The following is a 24,001-nucleotide window of genomic DNA, read 5'->3' as shown; positions in this document are numbered from 1 at the left end:
CAACACCCCCAGTGTATTCTTAGCACAGTGGGTGCATCGACCAGGCCAGGGCCGCCGCCTCGGGGTGCCAGTGCAGTGTGCAGTGCCAATGCTAGAACGTTTCTTCTCCCGGCGCCTGGGAATCATGCCTCTTCCTTCTTCTTCAACTTACACACTCCTACTTGCAGGGCAGACGATATCTATTTCGAGTCTCAAGTTATTCCTCCGAAGCAGTGAAGCACCTAAGCGGTCTCGATCTATTCTTATTCCACATCAGACAACTATACGAAACTCTCCTGCCGTCTTCCTCATCCACAATTTCCGCCATCAAGCCATCACCTCTGGGCATGCCTTCATACGCGATTCACCACATCTCGTTGTTGCGCAAGTGATTATCTCTTGAATGTCATGGCACAACACAATGTGAGTAGATATGGAAATCTAACGTACCTTGATTACCGTCCACCTTTTTTCCCCCACACGATCCTTTTAAGTATTTGTACTTTTACTCTCGTGCCTCTCACTCTCACTCACTCACTCACTCACCTCACAAAGCTGTGAGGTCGCGATCGCGATTGGGCCCATTCTCTAACTCGACACTCAGGATTCCAACGCCTCTGACCCTGGTGCTCAATCTATGCCAGGGCCGATGACCAATCAATCGAGTTTGGACAGAGCAGCCAAGGAAGCTGGGGCAGATTCAGCCTTTCCATACGGCACACGTTCCCGTAATAGAACTGGTACCTCGCGTATTAACTACGCCGAGGACAGGGACATTGATGGTGATGTTTATGACTACTATCACGAAAAAAAGGACAGTGATTCCAAAAAGACTTCACGCCAGTCCAGTGCTGCCGTGAATGGCGATGCGCCTCGTGGCGGTGCAAGCTCGCGCAAGGCTGGCACAGATGAGCCAAAGGCAGCGCAGGCAGCGAATGCTCCCAAGGAGCAACGGTTGGGCAGTTCAAACAATTTGCCCACGGCAACGCAGCAGCCGGCTCCTTCACAGCCCGCACGGAAGCGCAAGGTCGTGGGCAATACAGCCGGTTCCACTAACCCAGCGACATCCGTCAATAATTCGACCAAAAAAGCAGCAGCCTCCGGAACGACTCCGTCTATCGTATGGCCAGAAACTAATATGCTGACTTTTGACAACTGCAAAAGTCGCCCTGTCAATGGTAAAATGGTGGCCGATGATGGTACATCGCTGGAGCCAAATGGTAACATGCTTCCTTCAAAGTGGTCCACCAGAAATTCGGACCAAACGTGGCTAACCTGGCGACGCAGATCATGTGTACCTTGTCTGTGAGCCACCTGGAGAACCCTATTACCTGGGCCGCATCATGGAATTCCTTCATGTGCAGAATGACAGCAGCAAACCCGTGGAAGCTGTTCGCATCAACTGGTACTACAGACCCAAGGACATTGGCCGAAAGTCTACAGACCTCCGAATGGTTTTTGCGACGATGCACTCCGACATCAGCCCGTTAACGGCGCTACGCGGAAAATGTCAGATTCACCACAAGGCTGAGATTGAGGATATGGAATTATATCGAAAGGCTCATGACACCTTTTGGTATGATAAGCTGTACGATCGCTATATCCAGAAGAACTACGACTTGATTCCGACGCGTTCTATTGTCAACGTCCCAGCCAATGTGAAAAAGGTTCTCGACGAGCGCTGGAAATACGTGCTAGTCGAGCAGGGGCGTGGCAAGGAGCTCACTAGCGCCGTTAAGCTCTGCAAGAGATGCGCCGGCTATTGCGCAAGGTACGTACCTACTGACTTACACTGCCTGCCCCACGTCCCACATCCACATCATCACAAACCCATGCTTCAGTGGCTGACATGATTGGTTGTCTGCAGCAACGACTCGGTCGACTGTGCAGTGTGTCAGAACACATACCATATGAATTGCGTGAACCCACCTCTATTGAAGAAGCCATCAAGAGGCTTTGCCTGGTCGTGTGCAGCATGCAGTCGAGCCCAGGAAAGGAAGCTGGAGGCTCGTAATACACCTAATGTTAATGACCCAAGCTTCGATGCTGAAGATGATGATCCTATGGATGAGGAGGACGAGGAGATGCAGGGGCTTGAGACTAATCGTACCAGCCCTGAAGAAGGAGAACATACTCACCATGAGGGCACTGCCGAGCAAATCTACCAGGCCTCTCTTTGGCCGTACCGGTATCTGGGAATGCATTGCAAGCCCGAGGACGCACTCGACTACGACGACAGAATTTATCCCCGCGCAAGTACGAGAATTGGACCCAGGAATCAAGCAAATGTTTCCCCGTGGCCTGGAAAACCGGTCGAGTACGTTAAACCGCTTGAGATCAAGAAAAACGGCAAGAAAGACACCAAATCCAAGGAAGCATTGGCTGCTATTGAAGCCGATAAGATCTCACGCGGGAAGCGACCGAAGTGGGTTCAAGACATGCCACCCGGCTACACAGCTCGGGGAGAAGATTTTGACGACGACGACCCCAAATGTACCGCAACTCGCATGTGGATTCCTCCCCCAGAGAAAGTGATTAAAGAGAAGGACATTAACGAGTACATGGAAAAGGCCAAGGGGATGGCAAAAGATCTTGGATTGCCAGAACGTTCGACCAACCTGCAAGACGTGGCTGCCAACAAATTATTTCTTGCAGAATTCAACATGGAACATGCTCTCAAGGATCTTTCTGAGACCAAGAAGGAGGCATTCAAAGAACCAGAATTGACACCAGCAGAGCAAAAGAAATTTGAGGAAGCAGTGATAAAATACGGCTCTGAACTCTATCTTGTGAGAAAGCACGTCAAAACTATGCACTATGGCATGGTAACTCGTTACTACTACGCCTGGAAAAAGTCGGCACGTGGGAAGCAGGTCTTGGAGAACCAGGCCGGTCGCAAAGGAAAGAAGGAGGCCAAGAGAGCAGAGGCCGCTGCTAGTAAGCTGGCAGATGATGTTGCGGATAACGATGATGATTCTGCGTTTGATATTGAGAAAGCAAGTCAGAAAAAGCAAGGATTTATGTGTCAATTTTGCTCCACGACTTTCTCGCGACAATGGAGGCGCGCTCCGAACCCCGTTCCTGGGATCGTCAACGATGGGGGCCCGAAGAACTCGAATAAGGAAAAGGGCCAAGAGCGTGTGGTAGCTTTGTGCCGTCGCTGCGCTGAGCTATGGCGCAGATATGCTATTCGATATGAAGATGTGGACGAGGTGTCCAAGAAGGTCAACCAGGGCAGCGGTCGAAGCTGGAAACGGAAGCAAGATGAGGACCTTCTCAGGGAGTTACAAGTCGCGAAGGAAATGGGCATGATGACGCCGGAACGGGCTCCGACTCCTTCAGCAACCCCAGCCGTTGCCGCGGTACAAGAACCGCCACGGAAGAAGCTTAAAGGTGCAGCTTCTGACAAGGATGTGGATAATGGTCACTCGGATGCTGCTAGTGCAACCGGCTCTACAACCTCCAAGAAGAAGGACAAGAGTGTGGAAAACCTTCCAGTCCCCGCATTCCCCAAACCTCTTGTGCTGCCTTGTGCAGTCTGTGGTCAACTGGAACCTCAAGGGGACCAGCACTTGTCGTGCCGCGAATGCCGCCTGACGGTACACCGCAATTGCTATGGCATCATGGATAATCGAAACTCCGGGAAATGGACTTGTGATATGTGTGCAAACGATAAAAACCCACAAGTCTCGATCGTATGTTGCCTCAAACCCATCTATACGCCTGCGCTAACGTCGACCTAGCATTATAAGTGTGTTCTTTGTCCCATTGAATATACAGAACATGATTTCGTGGAACAGCCGAAAATAACACATCACAAAAAGAAGATGTCGGAGAAGGATCGTGAGCGAGAACGCCTCGAGGTTCAGCAAGCTCGGAAAGCTGCGGACTTTTACCGCAAGAAGCAGGAAGAGATGAATCGCCCCGTCAACCCCCGGGAACCACTCAAGAGGACCGCGGACAACAATTGGGTCCATGTTACCTGCGCTGTTTGGACCCCAGAAGTCAAGTTTGGTAACGCCAAAGCACTGGAGCCTTCGGAAGGCATTCCTTCGATTCCCAGGAGCAGATATGATGAGACTTGTCAAGTGTGCAACAAACAGGATGGAGCCTGTGTGTCGTGCCATCAGTGTCGCATTCCATGTGAGTCCCAATGAGAGAGAAGAAAAAGATTGGCCATACTGACCAGAATACAGTCCACGCGGAATGCGCTCGGCAACATGGACACGTTCTCGGATTTGAAGTGACATCTGTGAAGAGTACGCGAAGAGACCAATTTAACATCGTGGCCATCAATGGGGAGAGTGGCATCATGTCGGCAACTGTGTGGTGTAAGGATCACGCCCCCACGAAGACGACGATTCATCAGATGCAAGATATTGTGGATGAATCGGGACTTAATGCTTTGCAGCTCTATGTACAGAACTACAAGCAGGCCGACCTGGCACTGACAGGCACGGTCCGCAAGGCCAATCTCATGACAAACGCCGCCAAGTTGTCAGGTACAACGACTCAGCCTGGCCTACGCAGGTCCTCGACAACAAATATTCCCAATGGCGGGTGGGGTCAGCAGCGAAATGGGGACACGGGAGACGTGGCATCGGACTCAAAACAACCAAGAGACAAGGTCTGCATCACCTGTGGTATTGACACCAGCCCGAAGTGGTGGCCGATTGATAATTCGCAGGAACGCGAACTCACCAACGGGCATTACGGCACACTCGGGAGCGAGGCGCAGAAATTCGTAGAACAGAGACGATTCCAATGCCACAAATGTCGAAAGGCCCAGCGTACAGCAAAGCCGCACCCGCGGCGGTCCCCTCTCATGGCAGAAGCTCCATTACCTACGACTCACGGCTCAGGCATACAAGGTACGACAACACATGTTTTGCGCAGTCCGCCTCAGATGGTGCCTGCCCCTCCTGAAACCAATCCTTCTGCTGCTTATGCCTGGCCTCCACCAGTTCATGCTCCGACAGTTCCTCCACCACCAATGCAAGCACCTGCACTCGTCGCAGATCATGCACTGGGCGCCCGGCCTCCTCCCCCTGCCCCATACGCACCCCTCCCACCTCAACGACCATCATATAGTGACTGGGGACGACCTGCAAGCCAACAAGGTTCGCCTCCTCGACACATCAATGGGGGACCCCCAATTCACCATGCACCACCGATGTCCACACTGTCTTCGTTGCGACCACCTCCAGCTGTGGGACCAGGGCCTGCGCTTGGATCTTCACCACCTGCACCACCGCCAGCAAACCATCATGGTGGCGCCGCGTCGCAGCCCTATACCAACGGACTTCCTCCATCCCCTCGACGACTGAATGGACCAGCGCCGCCACCTCGTTATACTCATCCGTATCAAACCCACGGACACAGCGCTCCTCCGCCTCCTCCTGCGTCGCATTTACCACCAACGCTGACGAATGGGGCACCACCACCTCCCCCGCGGCACGATGGTTTCTCTCATGAGCTTCACCCGCAGAGGCCGCCTTATCCTGCTCCTCATGGGAGCCCAACAGGTCCTCGAAATGGACCACAGCCTCCCTCAAGTCGCCCGGCGAGTGGAGCGAGCGCCAGCCCCTCGCTACGAAATCTCCTTTCTTGATCAGAAGAATACGAGTAATTGCCCGTTGAAAATGGACAACGCTTGAGCGCACAGGGGGGACACTGATGGGAGTCGAAGAGAGCGAGCAACGGAGTTTTTGCTTGTCTAGATGAGTTGGATTGGGATGGAATCCTTCCATCTATATAGTATATACAAACGGGCCAAGAGGATTGTGAGCTTCTGGAGTTGGTTCTGAGTGGGCAGGACTGATTGACTCATCAAAGGCTTTGTTGCAGCCCACCATCTGGAACGGGATTCGCAATTGGTTATGTATGTATGCATGAATGAATGGGAGTTAGCGGGATACAAGCGAAAGCTGTTTTGTTCGAGTCCCTCAGGTATTGTTGCAAAATCACGCTAGAAGTGCGCGGCGGGCTTCGCTGTTTAGTTTATTATAGACCAAATTAGGAAAATGATTCAACGCATATCTGTAACAGCTGAGGAACGCAACACCAGTTCGAGCAATTCAATTGTGAGCGGCCTAAGTGGCGAAGGAAATTCCCCGAGAAAATGAATATCAATATAGAGACCACTGTTATATATCAAGAATCCACCTTGGGAACTTCAAGTATGCAGCTTACTTGAGGTATCTGGGGACTCCAGCGGGCCCACAGCTGAGGTTGAGCTTATCTAGATCAGGCTAGTGTCTTTTCGTGGTGTTTCCAATTCGAGGTACTTAGCACCACCTACCTTCTCTGCTACTATACCTAGTATGTAAGGTAATGCCAGGTAGCCAGGTAAAGGAACCTGCCTTACCTATGCTCGAGGCTGATTGATGGCTGATGTGGCTCAGACTCTAACTAGAGCCTCTCAGCTCAGCCTCCAACATCAGCCAAAGACAACATCTCGACATTCAACATTTCCTCTCCCCTTTTCGGCACTGTGTCGCTCTCTCTACTCGGCGTCAACTTTCGCTGTAATCCTATGGAAACAAGCGGATAGGCAAACCACATTGTGATTGATAATTCTTCCTTTTGTTCAATTACGACGCATCGCCAGCAACCACAACCACAACCACACCTGCTGTCCCTGACGATCAACATCTTGCTGAACAGCACGCAGCTCTCTCCTCGTCCTCCGGACTGTATAGCGAATCTCTGATTACTGGCGTCTGCTGTGACGAAGCTGAGAGACGATTAATTGCACATTGAGGAGGGTTCCAAGTCAGCGTATCACCATATTCACAACATATCATGGCGCAAGTACTCCTGGACCTCTTCTACTCGTTCGGGAACTGTCTTAACTGCTTTCCCGGAAACCCCAACCTCAAGATCAACAACCGGAGTTTCAAGATCTTAAGATTACTCGGAGAGGTAGACTAACGAACACCGCGCTCTTACACTCCACGTTGCTGACATTGGCCAGGGCGGCTTCTCTTACGTATACCTCGTCGAAGATACCTCAAGCCACGAACTTTTCGCACTTAAAAAGATCCGATGTCCTTTTGGCGCTGAATCGGTACAGCAGGCCATGCGTGAAGTTGATGCCTATCGGCTCTTTTCTCACGTTCCAACCATCATATCCGCTGTCGACCATTCCGTCGCAACCGAGCGCGGCGCCGACGAGGCGACAAAAACCGTTTATGTCCTTCTGCCATACTATAAGCGCGGTAATTTGCAGGACATGATCAACGCAAACTTGGTCAACCATGATCGGTTCCCTGAGCGTCGTCTCATGCTGCTCTTCCTCGGAGTGTGCAAGGCTCTGCGTGCCATGCACGACTATAAGCCTGCCGTGGAGCGCATGCACATGGGTCGGGAAGAGGATGAGCTGAACCACGGCGAGAGGAACAACACGCGAGGAAAGCGGACCGAGGAAGAAGAGGAGGGCGAGCAAGAAAGGGGTTTGCTGGAGGAGGAGAACCAAGTCAGTGGAGGCAGGTCAATTCAGCACTACGCCCACAGAGATATCAAACCAGGTAAGGCCACCCGTCAGGGTATTTGTCTCATTCATACTCCCATGCTCACCTCTATTTTCAGGCAACATAATGATCGATGACTCCGGCTCAACCCCGATCCTCATGGATTTAGGATCTGTCGCTCCGTCGCCAATTCCTGTTACGTCACAGTCTCTGGCCCTCCAGATTCAAGACACGGCCGCTGAACATTCAACCATGCCCTACCGTGCCCCTGAGCTTTTTGATGTTCAGACTGGCATGGTAATTGATACAAAGGTTGATATTTGGTCCATGGGCTGCACTCTCTACGCCTGCCTTGTCGGCAAGTCCCCCTTTGAGATGCGCTCAGACGAGACAGGTGGTACTCTATCTCTGTGTGTTCTCGGTGGCGATTGGCGCTTCCCCGACGAAGGACCTGCTGGCGTCAAGCGTTCTAACAGCATGCGCCCGCAGCAAGGACAACAGCAACAACAGGCACCCGCGGTTGATATCAGCGAGCCGATTCGCGATGTCGTCAGGAAGTGTCTGTCTGTTGAACCCGCTGAACGACCGGATATTCACGAGTTAATCGAAATGGTTGAAGAAGTTATCGAGGAGCTTCCTGATGACTCCCATTAGATACCGGCACGACGCATGTTTTGAATTGTGCAGCAGAGCGACGATTTGGATTTGAATACCAATAAAGATACCTGCCTCCTTGTTGCTCTCATATAGCTGGTTGGGTGACCCCCCGGGTTCGACGGTTGATTGTGTTAGATTTCTTTTTTATCACTTGAAGGAGACGGCGTTCAGGGTTTTGAATGATAGAGCCATTTGCTGGTAATTAACTAAGTTCTTGTCTGGTAGCCATCCCTGCCAGCCACACCCTATTTACGTGCCGTCTTGAGAGCTGCCGCTTATCTGCATGTCCTACTCACAAAACCAAGCGTTGCAATCTTAGTAGTAACCCACGTATGCGGGGAAGAGCGGTTGGGTCAGACTTTTACGTCAAATCACGAAGACGCGCACCTCTGAGCCTGAGCAGACACAATTTTCCCACTCCGAATCGCCCTACAGCTCGAGCTTGAAAGTTGCTACCTCAAAAGGTCGCAGTGTGATCGGGAACTTTCCATCTTCCTTCTGGATCTCTTCCAACTCATCCTCTAGGATGTTCGTCTTGGTAACACGCTTGACATCAAAACTAGTTTCAATAACTCCACGACTGCGGCCTCCCAAGGACTCATACACACGAAGAACAATGCTCTGGCCCTTGTTGATGCGCAGGCCATCATCTCGGCTGACGTCTTCGTCATCCTGGCCTCGCTTGATCGTGTCCAGTACAAGGGAGTCAGACTCATCAATATTGACAAGTTTGATCGGCGCACTCGACACACTTTCCAAGACGGCCTTTGGGGCAGTGACGGGCTTCAGGGGGTTGTTGAAAGCATAAGCAGCCTTAACAGTAGTAGACGATAGACTACCCTTGTGAGGTAGGATGGCCCATCGGATGGAATGACGTCCCATATCTGCGTTGGCATCAGGCGCCTTGGGCGCCCGTAGGAGCGACAGTCGCATCGTCTTGCCTGCAGTCGCAAAACCATACTTGCTGTCATTGAGAATAGAAACGCCGTAGTTGTTCTCCGAGAGATCAGCAAACTTGTGGCAGCACACCTCAAACTTGGCCATGTCCCAGCTTGTGTTGTAATGGGTTGGCCGCTTGGTGATGCTGAAAGCGGTCTCGTAGGAGGCTTCGGTGTTGACTACATTGACAGGGAACTCGACCTTGAGGAACTTGGAGTCCTCATGCCAGTTGACGTCTGCTCTGAAGTCAACCCGAGAAGGTTGCCCTTTGAGGGCTGCAGAGAGGGTGGTGTATGACTTGATGTAACTGTTCTCGCTGATCTTGACATCAGTGACCAGGGTGACTCGATGAGGCTTCTGTTCAAAAATCTTTGTCTTTCCATATTTGACCTTTCTGCGTGCGTCGAGATGGTAAACCTCTACATCCCATGCTTGCCAGTAAAGAGGAATATCATCAAAGATGACAAACTTGTTTGCCTCTCCACCCTTTTCAATAACCTCACGATCGTTGACCACATCGTAAAGGGATGTAATGACACCGCTTTCGACGACAACGCGGAGTTGCTCGTTTTGAAGGACATAAACATCAGTAGACTGCTCCATGACGGTAACCGCTGGCTTTTCTTCTTGTGTTTTAAACGTGCGGAGACTGAGCAGCTGGCCATCACCACAAGCAACACCGACTTCAGTGTCAGAAAGTTCGACGAGCTCCTTACGATGCCATGGCAGGGTATTGATGGCAGCAGACTCGTTGAGGCAGTTTGAGGATTCCCTTGAGACGTTGAGCGATTCATACAAATCCTTCAGGAGACGTTTACCAGTTTCAAAGACTTCAGCATAGACCTATGTCATATTAGCAAAGCTCCCACTTTCATGGAACGAAGTACCTTATCCGAGTCATCGTAGCACATTTCAATGCTACTTCCTGGCAAACAGTCGTGGAACTGGCACAGGAGAACAGCCTCCCACATGTCGTCCAAGTCCTTGGTCGGGTACTTATACGACTTGTTTTTGATTGATGCGAAAGTTGCCAATTGTTCAATATCTCGCAGCATCACCTCGGCTTTTCGATTGTAATACTTGTTGTTGGCTTGTGTGGTGTACGTTCCTCTGTGTAGTTCAAAATACAGCTCCCCATACCATGTCGGGAATTCGCTGGCCTTGCGGTTGAGACGGTCGAAGTAGTCATCAACTGTCAGCCCCATCTTGATCTTTGGGATACCGCCGATGGTGTTGCTGATTCCGGCACATCGTCGGAGCTTTTCGAAGTGTTGCCAAGTTGGGCCACCGCCGCCATCACCCTTTCCAAAGACAAGTAGAGACGAACTATCAACACGCATTGTTTTGTGGTTTGCAATGCTCCTCTTGAGATCACCGAAATCAGCGTTTGCTGTATATGTCTCGGAGGGAGGCATGTGGCAGATGACCTGACTTCCATCAGGGCTTACCCACATGAAAGTTGTGTGAGGAAAGTTGTTGATGTTATTCCAGCTCAGTTTCTGGGTCAGAAAACGGTCCATACCAGCTAATCGGCAAAGCTGTGGGAGCTGGCTCGAGTATCCGAATGTGTCTGGCAGCCAAAAGGTTCGACATCGAGAACCAAACTCGGCCTCGAAGAACCTCTGGCCATAAAAGAACTGGCGGACAAGTGATTCGCCGCTGGGCAAGTTTGTGTCGTGCTCGACCCAACTGCCACCAATAGGATGAAATTGACCCTCCTTTACCTTCTGCTTGACACGTTTGTATGCAGCAGGATAGTACGTCTTCAGCCATTTGTATTGCTGGGCTTGGGAGCAGGCAAAATTAGATTCTGGGTAGCGATCCATGAGGTCGCATTGGTTCATCCACGATCGAACAACCTTGCGCTTTGTTTCAGCCCAGGGCCATAGCCAACAGCTGTCGATGTGGCAATGACCGATTCCAAAGACGATAGGTTCCTTTCCTCCTTCGTACACCTTATGAGAGTCCACATCAGGGCCAAGAATTTCACGAGCGATCTCGCGGCATTTAAGGATCGATTCCTGATTGTTGACCTCAAAAGTGTTGATGATCTTCATGGCAACAGATAAAGCATGGTTCTGTTCAGCTGAGTTCTCGGGCAGTTCTCGAGCAGCATCGCCAATCTCCCACATATCTAAGTGGAGTTTGCGAGCTGGCACATTGATGGCGACTATGTCGGCCTTGCTGAGGTTGAAACGCCTGTTGGGATCCGGCGGTGCAATGGTTGTCGTGCCGTTAGGGGCATTTCCAAACATGCCGTTACAGGCCATTTCTATATAAATTGTGTGCTCCCCTCCGTCACGGAATGAGTCGGGTATGATCCATTCGATGCGCTCACCGCTACCGGTGAGGCCTTGGATGGGAACACCATCTTCGGTCCAAATTGTGCCCTCATTGTTGGCATCCCAGTGAAGCTCAAGGAGCTCTTCATCCTTTGCTTCATCCGGTATACGCAGGACGACCTTAAACCAATGAGTGGACCACGAGGGCCCAAAAGAGGTACCGGTATGGGTCTCCTTGAACTCGTGGCTTGTAGCTTCTTCAAAAGTTGGCCTGGTGAGATCTGGTGCATCCCAAACTGACAGTTGAACATGAGGTTTGCCCGAGTATCTACCGTTGTACATGTTCCTATGAAGTATGTTAGTTCTTTAAATTTCCGAGTGAGTGAGCTGATAATGCCATACGCTTGTAGGTTCACCTTATAGTACTGCCCTGACTTGTAGAACGGTTCAATACGGCCTTTCAGAATGCTTGTTTTTGGAACGCCGACAGGCCTTTCGGCGAAGAGAGGGTAGGAGGAGCCATCTCCCTTGTTTTCGCTGCCACCACCCATAGTGTAAATGTCGGGATGCCCAGGAGCAGGAGGAGCAGATCGATTTGAAAGGCGCCGAAGCTTTCCGGAAGATGAGTGTAGCGGCTGGTCTTCCGGTGAAGGGGAATGACGACGACAGGCTGCCGAGGTCGAGAGAAGGCGGTCGAATGTGTTGTCGATACTGTAAAGTAATTGTGAGCGGTTGCTTGGCACTTTAGCGGTATCGTCAAGCAACGAAGAATGAAGACTGAAAGGAGGAGCAGAATCTCGAGTTGGGGCACAGCACGAAGGGAGAGGAGAGTTAAATTGGTATTGTATAAAGTAAGATAATTAATCCGCGTATGTTCAGAGAGGAGTGTTGAACGTATGTCAGTGAAACGTGGGAAGCTTTGTGTTAAGCTCTGTGTTAGGTCAAGTGAGCTTCATTGAGCTTCACGGAGGCGAAGACAGCTGCCGAGCGATGTATTGACAAAAAGGCCTCTGCATACCGCCGCCTATCGATCGGCAGAAGAATGTTGATGTATTTTTTTTCGATATCCAAGAACGCCAAGCTGAAATGGAAGCGGGGAATGCCCACTATAAGGTGGCCATCCATACCCGTCGAGTACCTTGACAGGGGTTGAAGCGCTTGCGGCACAGCAACCGGGGCAGAGGACACACTAGCCTCGGAACGAACAACACTCTAAGCCAAGCAGAGTTTGGGAATGGTCCAGGTGATTCACTGATCGGAATTTGGGGATCTGTTGGTGCGGGGAGATGGATCCGAGGCTTCAACTTGATGCAGCATAAATCACGTACCTCATCACGTTGGTATACGATTCTTGATCAATAAATGATACTCGGATAGAACCAGTCGCAGTATTATAGAAGTCGGCACATCCAAGGAGCTTTGGACAGAACAGTTGCCGTGGGTTGGCGAAGAGTAATAATAGGAGAACGATTTAGTGTTGAGGATAAGAACTAAGTTAGGGAGAATGCGAAGAGCGTCACGGGTTGATAGATCAGAGTTGCAATAAGCCTTGGGCAATGGAACACAAGATTTATTTGCACTTTCTTAGGTAACTACCTAGGATGCCTTTTTCCATCTGTGATTTGACCTTCGGCAGCCACGATCTAGGTTGGATTCGAAGTACAACAGGTCATTATCACAGCAAGTCACATTCACGGGCACGAAGCAACCTTCTCTTTCAGTCAGATGTTCCAAATATTACCTACCTACCTACGTAAGGTAGGTACCTACCTTGACCTAATTAGGTACCTACTAGATACCTATGAACGGAAGCATCAAGTCACCAAAGCGCAGCAGATCTCACCCATATCAAGGCAAAGAAAAAGCGAGAGCATTAAGCCAGGAATGCCCAGCTTCGGTGAGTACCTAGGTAGGTAGTGCTAAGGCAGTTCGTTGGATACGTAAGAAAGTGAGAATATACAAGGTAGCAGATGGTGGTCCGTGAAAGTTTCATCAAAGTTACCGTAATCTCTCGCAATATCCATCACAACCAGTAAGCCAATTGTGGGTGAAGTGATTTCGCGGCCTGAGTCGGATCTAGCAAATGACCTGTACTAGATCCGCAATACCTTTATCCCTCTCCAAAAATCAGAGCTTGGTATAGTATAGCATTTCTCTAAGATGGTATAAGGGTTATAGAAGAAGCTACCTAGATAGCCGTGATGAATATTGTGAGAGATTATGGTAGAATTTAAGACTCTACCCAACCTGACAAAGGCTGGAGATTTATACCTTGGGCTGCCAGGCTGCGTACAAACGAATCTCGTTCCTCACTTCTCACTCACTCACTCAGTCTCAGAAAACGAGACCAAACATACGAGGTGTTAGGTAAGGTGCCTAACTACCTTACCTACTGTAGTTGGCTGGCTGTCTGACACTGTCACCTCATCCCTCCCTCACCGGTTCACTCAGTACCTTGACGCCCAGGCCAGCCTGCAGAATATGCCACCCTAAAGCGAGGGAATATCGAACGATTCCTCGCCCTTCATGAGCTGTTTTACTGCCGAGTGCCCCGTACAGCACGCACTGCCCAACCCAGTCTGCCAGCCCAAGCGATTTAATGCTACGATGATCGATTTTTACCATGTCATTTCCCGCTCTTTTTGGTATTTCCCCTCTTGTCTCATCGCTGACCATTGAAATGCAGTGCTACTAGTAGAATACGGCAGTTCGACCACTCTCACGGTTCTACGAGGTGTCAGTGCTCGGTTTCTTTCCAAATTAGTAACACTCCCGAACTATGTTTTGTCTCCGCAGCCACAGATTTGAGAAACAGGTGTCCAGATGGAAATATCTTCATTTATGTCGATTGCATATATACGCTCAGCTCGCGTACAACTGCCTACCGGGTCCACTACCAGGTAGACCTACATTGAAGTTCTAGTAAAAACCAACAATCAACCCAAATATGCCATGCTAGAATAAGGTATCATCGATGTATGTATGTCATGAGAAACAGATATAAAAATGGAGATGCTCTTGACTCCAGTGTGTAAAGTTCGTTGTGGACCATCACCCGCCGTGTTGTTGCGCCTTTCCCTGAAAAAGAAACCAATATACAAATGTGCCCATAATTGTTGGGTTCGTGTTATGTCGCCGGGATGTAGATGCTTCCTTGTCGTCATTAGAGAGGTTCCTCGCCCCGCCCTTCGGAAGAGGGCTGATTGTTGAGATGTTGAGTTGGGGGAATAATTCTTATGAGGTTTCACTCAGGTTATTGTTTCGGCTGCCTGAGCCAGTACCTGTGCCATGGTGGACAACCTCTGAAGCACCGTCTCCTGTGTATTCGATTTCGTCCTCATCGTCGTACAGCTCATCATCTTCCACTTCGTAGTATTCGTCGTCTTCAGCCAAGTCCTCGGCTTCGTCCATCTCGTCGTACTGCTCTGGCTCTGGCTCTTCCAGGTCACTCTCGCTGTCGTTGTCGCTTTCGTCAAAGTTGAGTACACCCATTATAGGAACTTCAATCTTCTTGTACTGGCTCTTAATAAGGTTGTCGGCCATCTCGAATAGCTTGGTGTCCTTGTCCGGCCGTGTCTCACGATCCATGGAGAACTCGGCCTCTTCACGGTCGGCAAGCTGAACGTTTAGAGGCTCATTGGGTGACTCGGGTCCCTCGGGGATCTGCTTAACCCAGCGACGAACGACCTCAGTCCGTGCGATTTTATTCTGGTCTGTCCTTCGCCTCAAGCCGGATCTGAAATGGCGCTTCTCCCTTCTTCGCCTGCGCTGGATGCGATCTCTCACGTACCATGCCACAACCAACATAGACGCCTGCATCATATCTTGACACTTTTGTCTGTGCATGTTGGCCCAAGCCTGGCATCGTTGCTGTTGGTAGTTGGCAACAGCCTGACACCTCTGCTGATAATAGGCAGCGATACGAGAAACCATAGCAAGGTACTTTGGGTCGAGATTGGCACCGGCGATACTGGGAAGTTCGGGGGTTGCTGACTCGCTGGACTGTGGAGTGCTGCTGGAGCTAGGCCCAGAACTGCGGTTTGGCGATGAGGACATTCTAGGCTGTGAAGTCGGAGGGGGGGGAGGAGCCATCATCGTGGGAGTATTGAGGCCTGTCAGACCGCTGAAGGGTTCTTGCATCGAGGCCTTTCGTTTCAGGTTGTTCTGTAAAGGCCTCTGGGCAGGAAGTTTAGGAAAGGAGTGGCTCTCCGGCGGGGGGGTCACCGGTGTAAAGGGGTTGACAGACGACATCATAGCCGCCATAAGGCGTTCTTCGCTGAGTGAGGTTTGAAGAGTATATATATGTATGTATGCTGAATGGTGATCCAGGTTGTCCAGGCGCACTGTTCCAGGTAAGGGACTGTGTGCTGGGATTAAATGGCGCTGCGGAGTGGGATATTCGACTATACAGGGGTTATGTTCCTCTTTTATCTTTCGAGCTGATTTGAATGTTTATATCGCGTTATTTGAAGAGTTTTATCGTGCGGTTGCTGTCAGGGTGGCCGTTGATGTCGAGGATCAAGGGCGTGTAAGTGGTAATGTGGGGAATTGTATCAGATCAGTTGAGCAAGACACAGGGTCGATGGCTGAGTTCTATCTCTGTATATAAGTGAATGGGCACAATAACGATGCGTAAGCGTAGGGCGTTGTGTTTGGCCAGCGAACGCGCACAAAGGGGATATATAGCTAGGTCAGAATCGACAGATGTGGTCGAGGGTTTGGCGCCTTCGTGCAGGGGGGTGCGGCGACGTCGTGTGGCAGCGGACCCAAAATGGGCTGAGGCTCTCTCGAGAATCGGCCCACGCCGACCCCGCGGGAAGATATGCTTATGCCGTTGAATTTCCAGCAGCACATCTATCGCCCCCAGAAGTCGATGCTGTCGCTGTAAATGGTTGGGTGGCAGCTCCATCTGTGTTGATTCTGGTCATATCAAACCTGGAACTGTCTTTCAATGGATGGCATGAGAAATACAGTGCATCTATCCAGGGAGCTGTGTCTGAATTCCAGTGTCTGTTTCTTCTGCATGGCTCACGGTTGAGCCTGGTACGGCACAGTTTAATGCCATGACCGAGATGACCGCTTGGAGGTTATCAAGGGGGTTCCCTGGCTCTCATGGAGACGGCCGCTCAATCTGATGCTGACTCTGGGCCTCTCATGTGTTGTCTTGGAGATGTAGCATGTTGTTACTATGTGCTGTTCAGAGCTAGGTATGCTGTGGTGTCTCTCGCAGCGATGGTGTTGTTTTCATCTCTCGTCGTTTCTTTCCTGCCCAATTCCATGCCATATCTCACAGACCCCCATCTGACATGATTGCTTAAACCGGAAGTGATGCTGTCCTGTTGTGACAAGGCTGGTTTTCGGACTTCGTTCCTTGGTTCGCTGAGATTCTTGCCTTGCCTGTTCAGTACAGCAGTTCATTCGGAGATGGATGGATCCCCATAGGCATGCGAGCTTGCCGACTGCTACGTTGGAGAGATTCCGTCATCTACTTTCCCCCTTCCCTTGTCCAAAAGAGGAGGACAGTCGCTTTACCGCCCAGCAGCATACCGTGTGCGCATTGGTTAGATTGAGACACATACATCGTGAGTCAGGGCTTGGGTTGGAGGGGTTGAGGTCCAGCTCCGGCAGCTTGGGCAGATTTGCAGGGCCATCTGGTGTTGAGGGATGATGATGACGCTAACATGGGACCACGATTTTACGACCCATGGAGTAGTTGATAAGTCCCAAGTCATAAGTCCCACTGGTCTGTCACCTACCTCGTGCCCGAAACCGCTCCGCACTGTATAATTTCTGCCTGCCGAGGATTCAGCTCTTAGGTTTCGATGGAAGTTCTAGTGTACAGTAGGTCTCGAGATATCACCCAGGAATGGGGTCACGAAATCTCTTGATGTAGCATTGATTTATGGCACCACATGTCCTTCCACTTCCCACATCAAACTCCAGATGGGAACTCTATTTCCTGCATCCACACCGGCAGGCCTGTTTCCAGGCATGATCGATTGCTTCAGAGGGAACCAGGCCCTGTAGATCTCGGAAAACCCGCGAATCGCCATGCCTTAGCTACCGTCGTTCGAGGGCGATGACTCTCGACTGTTTACTCACACGTTGTTCGCGAAGACCCGGGTCCCTCTCGTTGGTCAACGCCTCCATGGTCAGATTCCTTCCGTTTCATGGCTACATGTGCTGTTCGCTTGTGGGCTCTGGCGCTGTCCATCTCCGTAAAATCTCTGGAGTACCTTGTCATAGAGTCCCTGGATCATCCATCAGGATCGGAATTACAAGCCAAGGGGTCCTACTATTACCGAATGTCCCTTTCCTCATTCATTACTTGAAGATGAGGAGATTTTGTAGTTGCCGACCCTAGTAAAACAAATTGTTGAAAACTGTGTCCTAATAAACAAGATGATTGGTAGGTAGGTAGGTAGTTATGGCAGCCCGCTGTGGTGTTTCTATGCTCGTCGATGCAGATTTGGTCTCTCAGATGAAGCTGTTACATTGGCTCCTACTCCTGGGCTCGGTGCGATTGGTTTTGATTTACCTACTAATTATCATCTTTTCCTTTTTGTTCTTCACCGATATATTCCATAACGCTCATATCCGCTGTTCCCCACATGGTAATGACCAGGAACTGCCTACCTATAGAAGACTTGAAGCTGCTGTCTACCCAGCGCAAGCTGTAACTCACTGGCTGTGTGCTATTCTTGTGAGTAACGAATCGCGTTGGCTCTGTGATAAAACTGATTTACGATACTCGGAGCCACTTTTTTATGCCCCATACTACCTACATATCACACCTTGCCTTACCTTATACCTTGTACCCAAGGTAGTTTCGAGCATCTCGCACCAGCGGGGTGGTATGGGACTGCTTCCTCTTTTCCTCGTCATCATATGAGCCCTGCATGATCCATCCGTTAATCACCATACCATTCCTTGTTCAATGCCACCATTTTGCACGTCGGATCTTGCTTCTGCAGTCGACAGCCTCAAGCCCAAATTAATCAATCATACCTAGGTAGGTAAGTAGGTGGCTAGAGTGTTGATTGACAAAGGACCCCTCTTGAGCTGTTCTCAAATCAGAAATTGACCTGCCCTTGCTTGCTGGATACATACTTCAAACGGATACATATCCATCGTTGCATAAACATCATCGCCACTGTAACAGCCCATCCCGTCTCCATGTTCCAGCCGTATGGTGCTCCCGGTGTTCGGCATCCGCCATCTGCGGCCCTTGGCATCACCATCGGCTTCAACTTCCAGGTCTATCTCTGTGCCTGGCTCTGCTTCAGCTTCAGCCTCAGTTTCTAGCTCTGTGCTCAAGGCAGCCACATTTGTTGTTTCTGACGCTGCGGCAACGGTAGTAGCTCCTCCACCTAAAGCTTCTGCTATGCTTCATGGGCACTGTCATGTTGAGCACTCACTATACCATGGCTTCTCTATCCGCTCATTCCGGCATCCACCATCTCCCCACCGTCCTCTCCAAGCCAGGGGTAAAAAGACCACCACCACCATAAAGCTCTCCGATTTGCCTCAGGGGCTTATTCAACCAAAGGCAGCATCTCCTCTACCAACGTCATCGTCAGTTTCATCTCCCCACGATGAGTCGACAGAGACTTCGCCGCTCCCGCTGCCGCCACTACCCCAAGATCCTCCCGCGTATCCCACCGTGCTACTTCAAGCCCGTCAGAACATGCTCAAGTTTGATAACTGTGTGTTGCTGACGCGAGTGGGCGGTTTCTATGAGCTCTACTTTGAGCACGCTGAGGAGTACGGGCCCCTGTTAAACATCAAGGTAGCTAACAAAAAGACGAATGCTGGTCTTGTCCCCATGGTATGTTTATTAATGCCCTCCTTTTCATCTTCCGGTTCAATATCTCACCACCATCATCCGTCTTATAGGCAGGTTTCCCCTTCTTCCAGCTCGATCGCTTCCTCAAAATTCTCGTTCAAGATCTCGGCCGCCATGTCGCGATCGCTGAGGAGTATCCAAACTCTCCCACGGCAAAGGTCAGATCAGGTGGGTTGATGCATGACCGTCGAGTTGCTCGTATCATCACTCCCGGGACTCTGATAGATGAGAATTTTATGGATCCATATGCCAACAACTACGTGATGGCGATTCATATTGAGCCAGGCATCAAAGCCACAAATACCGTCACTGATGTAAAGACCGTTATCGGCCGAGTGGCAGGCTCGGAAGGAGGACTAGCGGGCCATGGACCCGAATCAGCCCACCCATCACCATCAGTTGTTGGCATTGGCGTTGGTCGAGGTGCTGGACAGTCTCAGGGGCTCCAAGACGCCGTGTCACTCGGCCTAGCATGGCTTGATCTCTCAACCGGTTACTTCTGCACCCAAGAAGCCAATCTTGCATCTTTGCCGACGATCTTGTCCCGACTTTGCCCGCGCGAGCTTCTCCTAGACCAGGCACTGCAGTCTTGCCCTGACAATGGCCTATCTGACCTCCTCGCTGAGGATCGTCACATCATCTCATACGCACCCCGCCCGCATGATTCTTCGCTGTTTCATCCCGAAAACTGGACGCCCATGCTGGAGTGTGCCCTAGCTAAACATGAAGCATCCGCCTTCTCACCAGCTGAGGTACACGCTGCCGGCTTCCTTCTTAGTTACGTCAAGGATCGGCTGCAAGGCATGAGTATGAAGTTGCAACCTCCGCTAAGGAACAAAGACATGCAGGTCATGGCTGTCGATAAAAATAGCATGCGTGCTCTGGAGATCAAGCAAACCATTCGTGATGGTGTGTTCCGGGGTAGTTTGCTGCATGCCATTCGTCGCACTGTTACTAAAAGCGGTGCTCGACTTCTCAACGAGTGGCTGAGTGCACCGTCCACGTCTCTTGAGCTCATCACTAGTAGACAGGACCTCGTCGCCCGCTTCATCGACGATATAAACCTGAGTGACTCCCTAATCCTCTTGTTGCGTAGGAGCTACGACTCTCAGCGACTTGTTCAGAAATTCACACTTGGCCGTGGCGATGCTGATGACCTCCTCGATTTGGCCAGTACTATCGATGCGACCAGGGATGTCGTGAATCTCTTGAAAAAGGCCAACTTTGCATCTCGCAAGTTAGAGCACCACTGCCTAACTTCATTGATATCTCGAATCAGTCTCACGCACCCCCTGAGACTTTCCCAGCGCATCAGAGATGCAATTGATGAAGAAGGTATTGTGTTACAGCATGATGTCCAAGACTCCGAGGCCAGCCAGATGTTAGCCCTTGCTGAAATTGTCGTTAGCAACGAAGGTTCACAAGATGATGCGGCATCTCTTCCCAAGGGCAAGCGAAAACGGCCCGTCAGTATTCGGGATTATTACGCCGAAGAGAATGGAGCCTGGGTCATGAGACCTGCTGCGAGCCCAAACTTGGCAAAGCTTCACACTGATCTCGCGACTTTGACAGAAGAAAAAGCGGCTCTCAACGAGACACTCCGCCAAAGATTCAATGCTCCAAGTCTATCCCTCAAGTGGACACCCGGCCTTGGCCACATTGCCCATACCAAGGGCAAAGACGCTCGAAATCTCACTGATGTACAAGCTCTGTCCTCGAGCCGTTCTACACGATCTTTCCACATCTCTGAATGGACACTTCTCGGGCAGCGTATGGACCAAGTTCGCGCCCAGATTCGTGCTGAAGAACAAGCCGTGTTCTACTCCCTTCGAGAACTTGTCGTAAAAAATCTCGTCAAGCTGCGCCGTAATGCCGCCGTCCTCGATGAACTTGACATCACGACCTCCTTCGCTAAGTTGGCTCGCGAGCAGAACCTCGTCCGGCCCGTTCTGAACAATACGACTAGTCACACCATCATAGGCGGCAGACATCCCACTGTTGAGGGAGGCCTGTACGAGCAGGGTCGAAGTTTTGTGAGGAACGACTGTCTGGTTGGATCGCCAACTGACGGCCGGGTCTGGCTGATCACAGGTCCCAACATGGCCGGCAAAAGTACGTTTCTACGCCAGAATGCTCTCATCACGATCTTGGCCCAGATCGGTTGCTACGTGCCTGCATCATACGCAGAATTGGGGATTGTGGATGCTATCTTTAGCCGAGTGGGCTCAGCTGACAACCTCTACCGCGATCAAAGCACATTCATGGTTGAGATGCTGGAAACAGCAGCGATCCTCAAGCAGGCAACACCGCGGTCTTTCGTCATAATGGATGAGATCGGTCGAGGAACTACGCCAGAGGACGGCACAGCTGTCGCCTTTGCATGCCTGCATCACCTCGCGACCGTGAACCAATGCCGCACTCTTTTTGCGACACATTTCCACTCCGTAGCCGACTTGGCTCATGAAGAGGGGTTGTGTTCAGCTGATGTAGGTGTTGTTCAGACATATTGCACCAATGTAGTCGAAGATCGTGAGGGAGGTTTCTTCTACAACCACAAACTTCAGAGAGGTATCAACCGACAAAGTCATGCACTGAAGGTAGCAAGGCTCGCTGGGCTACCGGATCGAGCTATTGAGGTAGCGAAACGGGCCTTGAAGCAAGACAGCTTCATATAGATGACTTTTGGTAGGTATTGACGGCAAATACAGTCGCGCCTCTAACAGTGAGGGGCGGCAGGTAGGGCCAATAACAAAGATTTAAAGCTTCTTAGTGTCTTCTTGCAAGCTCATGAGATAATGGCAAGACAAACTACAAGCGTGAGAATGCCATGGGTAGATAAGATTGATCGACAGTGGTCTATTTCCAAACTCTAATCTGTACCTGGAAAATGTAACAAACGTTCTAAACTTCCAATTATAATATAATATTAGGATTATAGAAGATTGACTAGAAGTTCAAGTTTTTTCCTAGTACATATGGTTAGGTATCACCAGTCTTCCCATATCCTACAGTTTAGCTGGACTATCAGATTCGCTTAGGAAACATGCATGGACATCACATTATGGAAGCTTGAGAACATTCGAGGGCTTGGAGATCTGTATGATTTGACCATTAGCTTTGATACTCTCAAAGAACATCTTGTCAAAGTAACATAATTGTACTAGGTGTCCGTCATAGGGTGGTGATGTGTGTGTCATCAGGAGATTCAGGGTTAAAAAGCTCTTGAACAATTTATATAATCATCCGGAAATGTAAAGGGAAAAAAGAAAGTTGTATGTTTGTCTGACTAACCTTTTTGAATATCGCACTCCATCGGCAGAGCTGCATTAGTGGGTTTGGTAAAAGCTTTCACTCGCATGTTGAGTCCCAAAACTTGATTCGTAACCGTCGCGACAGATTCAATTGTCCAGCAGACGATCTATGTGCCCCTTTTTTAAGATACATAAGTCGTAAACCCAACCAAAGTCCTGGAAGGCAGTCGTACATCAAGTGGATGTGACTAGATTTAGTCGCTGCAGATTTGTTAGTCGTATCCACAAGGTATTGAAAGGGGTTCACATACAAAAGACCGCCGAAGCCCTCCTCGTCCTCATCTTCCTCCTCGGACTCATCCTTCTTCTCAGCCTCAGCAGGGGCGGCAGCGCCACCAGAAGCGGCAGCGGCAGGGGCGGCGGAAGCATAAGCATCGGGGTTGGCAATGCGGTCCTTGAGTTCCTCAATCTCAGGCCATGTGATCTCGGTGGAGATGGCAACAGCAAGAACCTTCTTGTAGCTGTTGACAACGGAGTGGAGAACTGAGGGCAGGGTAGGGAAGTTAAGAGCCAGAGAGATAGTGGCAATGGTGGCAATAGCCTGAGACAGAGTCTTGAGGAGCTGCTCCTCACCGACGTCGAGAACGCTGGGGGGGAAAGACTGTCCCTGGTCGTAAACCTGAGAGATACCCATGCCGTAGGTGAAAGGAGAGATGTTAAGCATGTTGAGAAGCGTGGCCTCGGAGGGACCGACCTTGGAGCCGGCCTCAACGAGCTTGAGATCAGTGGTGATTTCAATGGTACCACGGGCAATCTTGGTGGGGACACCGAGGGCCTGGAAGAAAGACGTCTTTCCAGGCTCCATACCAGTGTTTCCAGCAGGAACCCAGACATCGGCAGGGGCGAGAGCACCGGCACGAGCAGGAGCGGCGACCTTGTTAGCGAGGATGATGTCACGGACCTCCTTAAGGTCGTCGTTGGTGAAGACGAAACCAACGTTGCCCTTGACGTGGGGGAGGAGACGCTCGTACTCGGGGGAGTCGGGGATGAAGGTCTTCAAGGCTCGGCGAACCTGAAAATACTGTTAGCAACCCGATGGTGTCTTCTTCCTCGACTCAAGGGACGCACCATGGTGTTCTTGCCCATGAGGACAACACCCTTGCTTCGGAGAGCCTGTCGGATCTCGTGCATCTGCTGGGAGCTGACATTGTCAACCTCAACGATGAAGATGGACGTGTAGGCCTCGAGCAAGCCCTTGAGCTTGTCGAAATAGTTGGCCTTGTTCTCAGACTTGCCCCCCATATCTTCTTATTTTTCTGAAGGCAGGAGTATTTAAGGGCAAGGGGTATCGTAAAATGGAAATTGGAGGTTGATGAGGATGTTGATGAAGACAAGAAAACTCTTTTGACAGTTTCGGAAAATGTAATGTGTGCTCACAGCCAATTCGCTTAGGGCATGGAGGCGCTAGTCTACTCTGGGTGCAAAGGTGGCTTAGGTGGGGAACTAGGTAGTACACCTCAGGTAAGCATACACCTAGGTACATTCTCGATGTATCTTTTTTATCACATCCACCTC

General features: G+C 50.5%; 6 protein-coding genes across 6 annotated transcripts; 3 read left to right on the top strand and 3 right to left on the bottom strand.

The window, feature by feature from the left end:
* Window positions 1-387: 387 nt before the first annotated feature.
* FMAN_04595 (uncharacterized protein) lies at window positions 388-5,590 on the top strand (the record flags this gene model as incomplete). The annotated part of the gene is made up of 6 exons (XM_041828678.1): window positions 388-402; window positions 584-1,199; window positions 1,267-1,750; window positions 1,847-3,674; window positions 3,723-4,122; window positions 4,176-5,590. 6 exons carry the CDS (start codon window positions 388-390, stop codon window positions 5,588-5,590), a joined length of 4,758 nt encoding a protein of 1,585 aa, XP_041679517.1.
* Window positions 5,591-6,783: 1,193 nt separating this feature from the next.
* Window positions 6,784-8,105, top strand: FMAN_04596 (uncharacterized protein; the record flags this gene model as incomplete). The annotated part of the gene is made up of 3 exons (XM_041828677.1): window positions 6,784-6,903; window positions 6,956-7,508; window positions 7,570-8,105. The coding sequence occupies 3 exons, from the start codon at window positions 6,784-6,786 to the stop codon at window positions 8,103-8,105; spliced, it is 1,209 nt and encodes a 402-aa protein (XP_041679516.1).
* Window positions 8,106-8,537: 432 nt separating this feature from the next.
* On the bottom strand, window positions 8,538-11,880 carry FMAN_04597 (putative alpha-mannosidase; the record flags this gene model as incomplete). Its single annotated transcript, XM_041828676.1, has 3 exons — window positions 8,538-9,890; window positions 9,935-11,675; window positions 11,732-11,880. The coding sequence occupies 3 exons, from the start codon at window positions 11,878-11,880 to the stop codon at window positions 8,538-8,540; spliced, it is 3,243 nt and encodes a 1,080-aa protein (XP_041679515.1).
* Window positions 11,881-14,563: 2,683 nt separating this feature from the next.
* FMAN_04598 (uncharacterized protein) lies at window positions 14,564-15,580 on the bottom strand (the record flags this gene model as incomplete). Its single annotated transcript, XM_041828674.1, has 1 exon — window positions 14,564-15,580. One exon carries the CDS (start codon window positions 15,578-15,580, stop codon window positions 14,564-14,566), a length of 1,017 nt encoding a protein of 338 aa, XP_041679514.1.
* A 2,938-nt stretch (window positions 15,581-18,518) lies between these two features.
* Window positions 18,519-21,850, top strand: FMAN_04599 (related to MUTS protein homolog 1; the record flags this gene model as incomplete). The annotated part of the gene is made up of 2 exons (XM_041828673.1): window positions 18,519-19,157; window positions 19,226-21,850. 2 exons carry the CDS (start codon window positions 18,519-18,521, stop codon window positions 21,848-21,850), a joined length of 3,264 nt encoding a protein of 1,087 aa, XP_041679513.1.
* Window positions 21,851-22,523: 673 nt separating this feature from the next.
* Window positions 22,524-23,728, bottom strand: FMAN_04600 (putative RPP0-acidic ribosomal protein L10.e; the record flags this gene model as incomplete). Its single annotated transcript, XM_041828672.1, has 3 exons — window positions 22,524-22,674; window positions 22,738-23,498; window positions 23,555-23,728. The coding sequence occupies 3 exons, from the start codon at window positions 23,726-23,728 to the stop codon at window positions 22,524-22,526; spliced, it is 1,086 nt and encodes a 361-aa protein (XP_041679512.1).
* Window positions 23,729-24,001: the final 273 nt, after the last annotated feature.

Source organism: Fusarium mangiferae (assembly GCF_900044065.1).
Source record: "Fusarium mangiferae strain MRC7560 genome assembly, contig: FMAN_scaffold003, whole genome shotgun sequence".
Classification (NCBI taxonomy): domain Eukaryota; kingdom Fungi; phylum Ascomycota; class Sordariomycetes; order Hypocreales; family Nectriaceae; genus Fusarium; species Fusarium mangiferae.
This window is presented reverse-complemented; position numbering and strand designations above follow the sequence as displayed.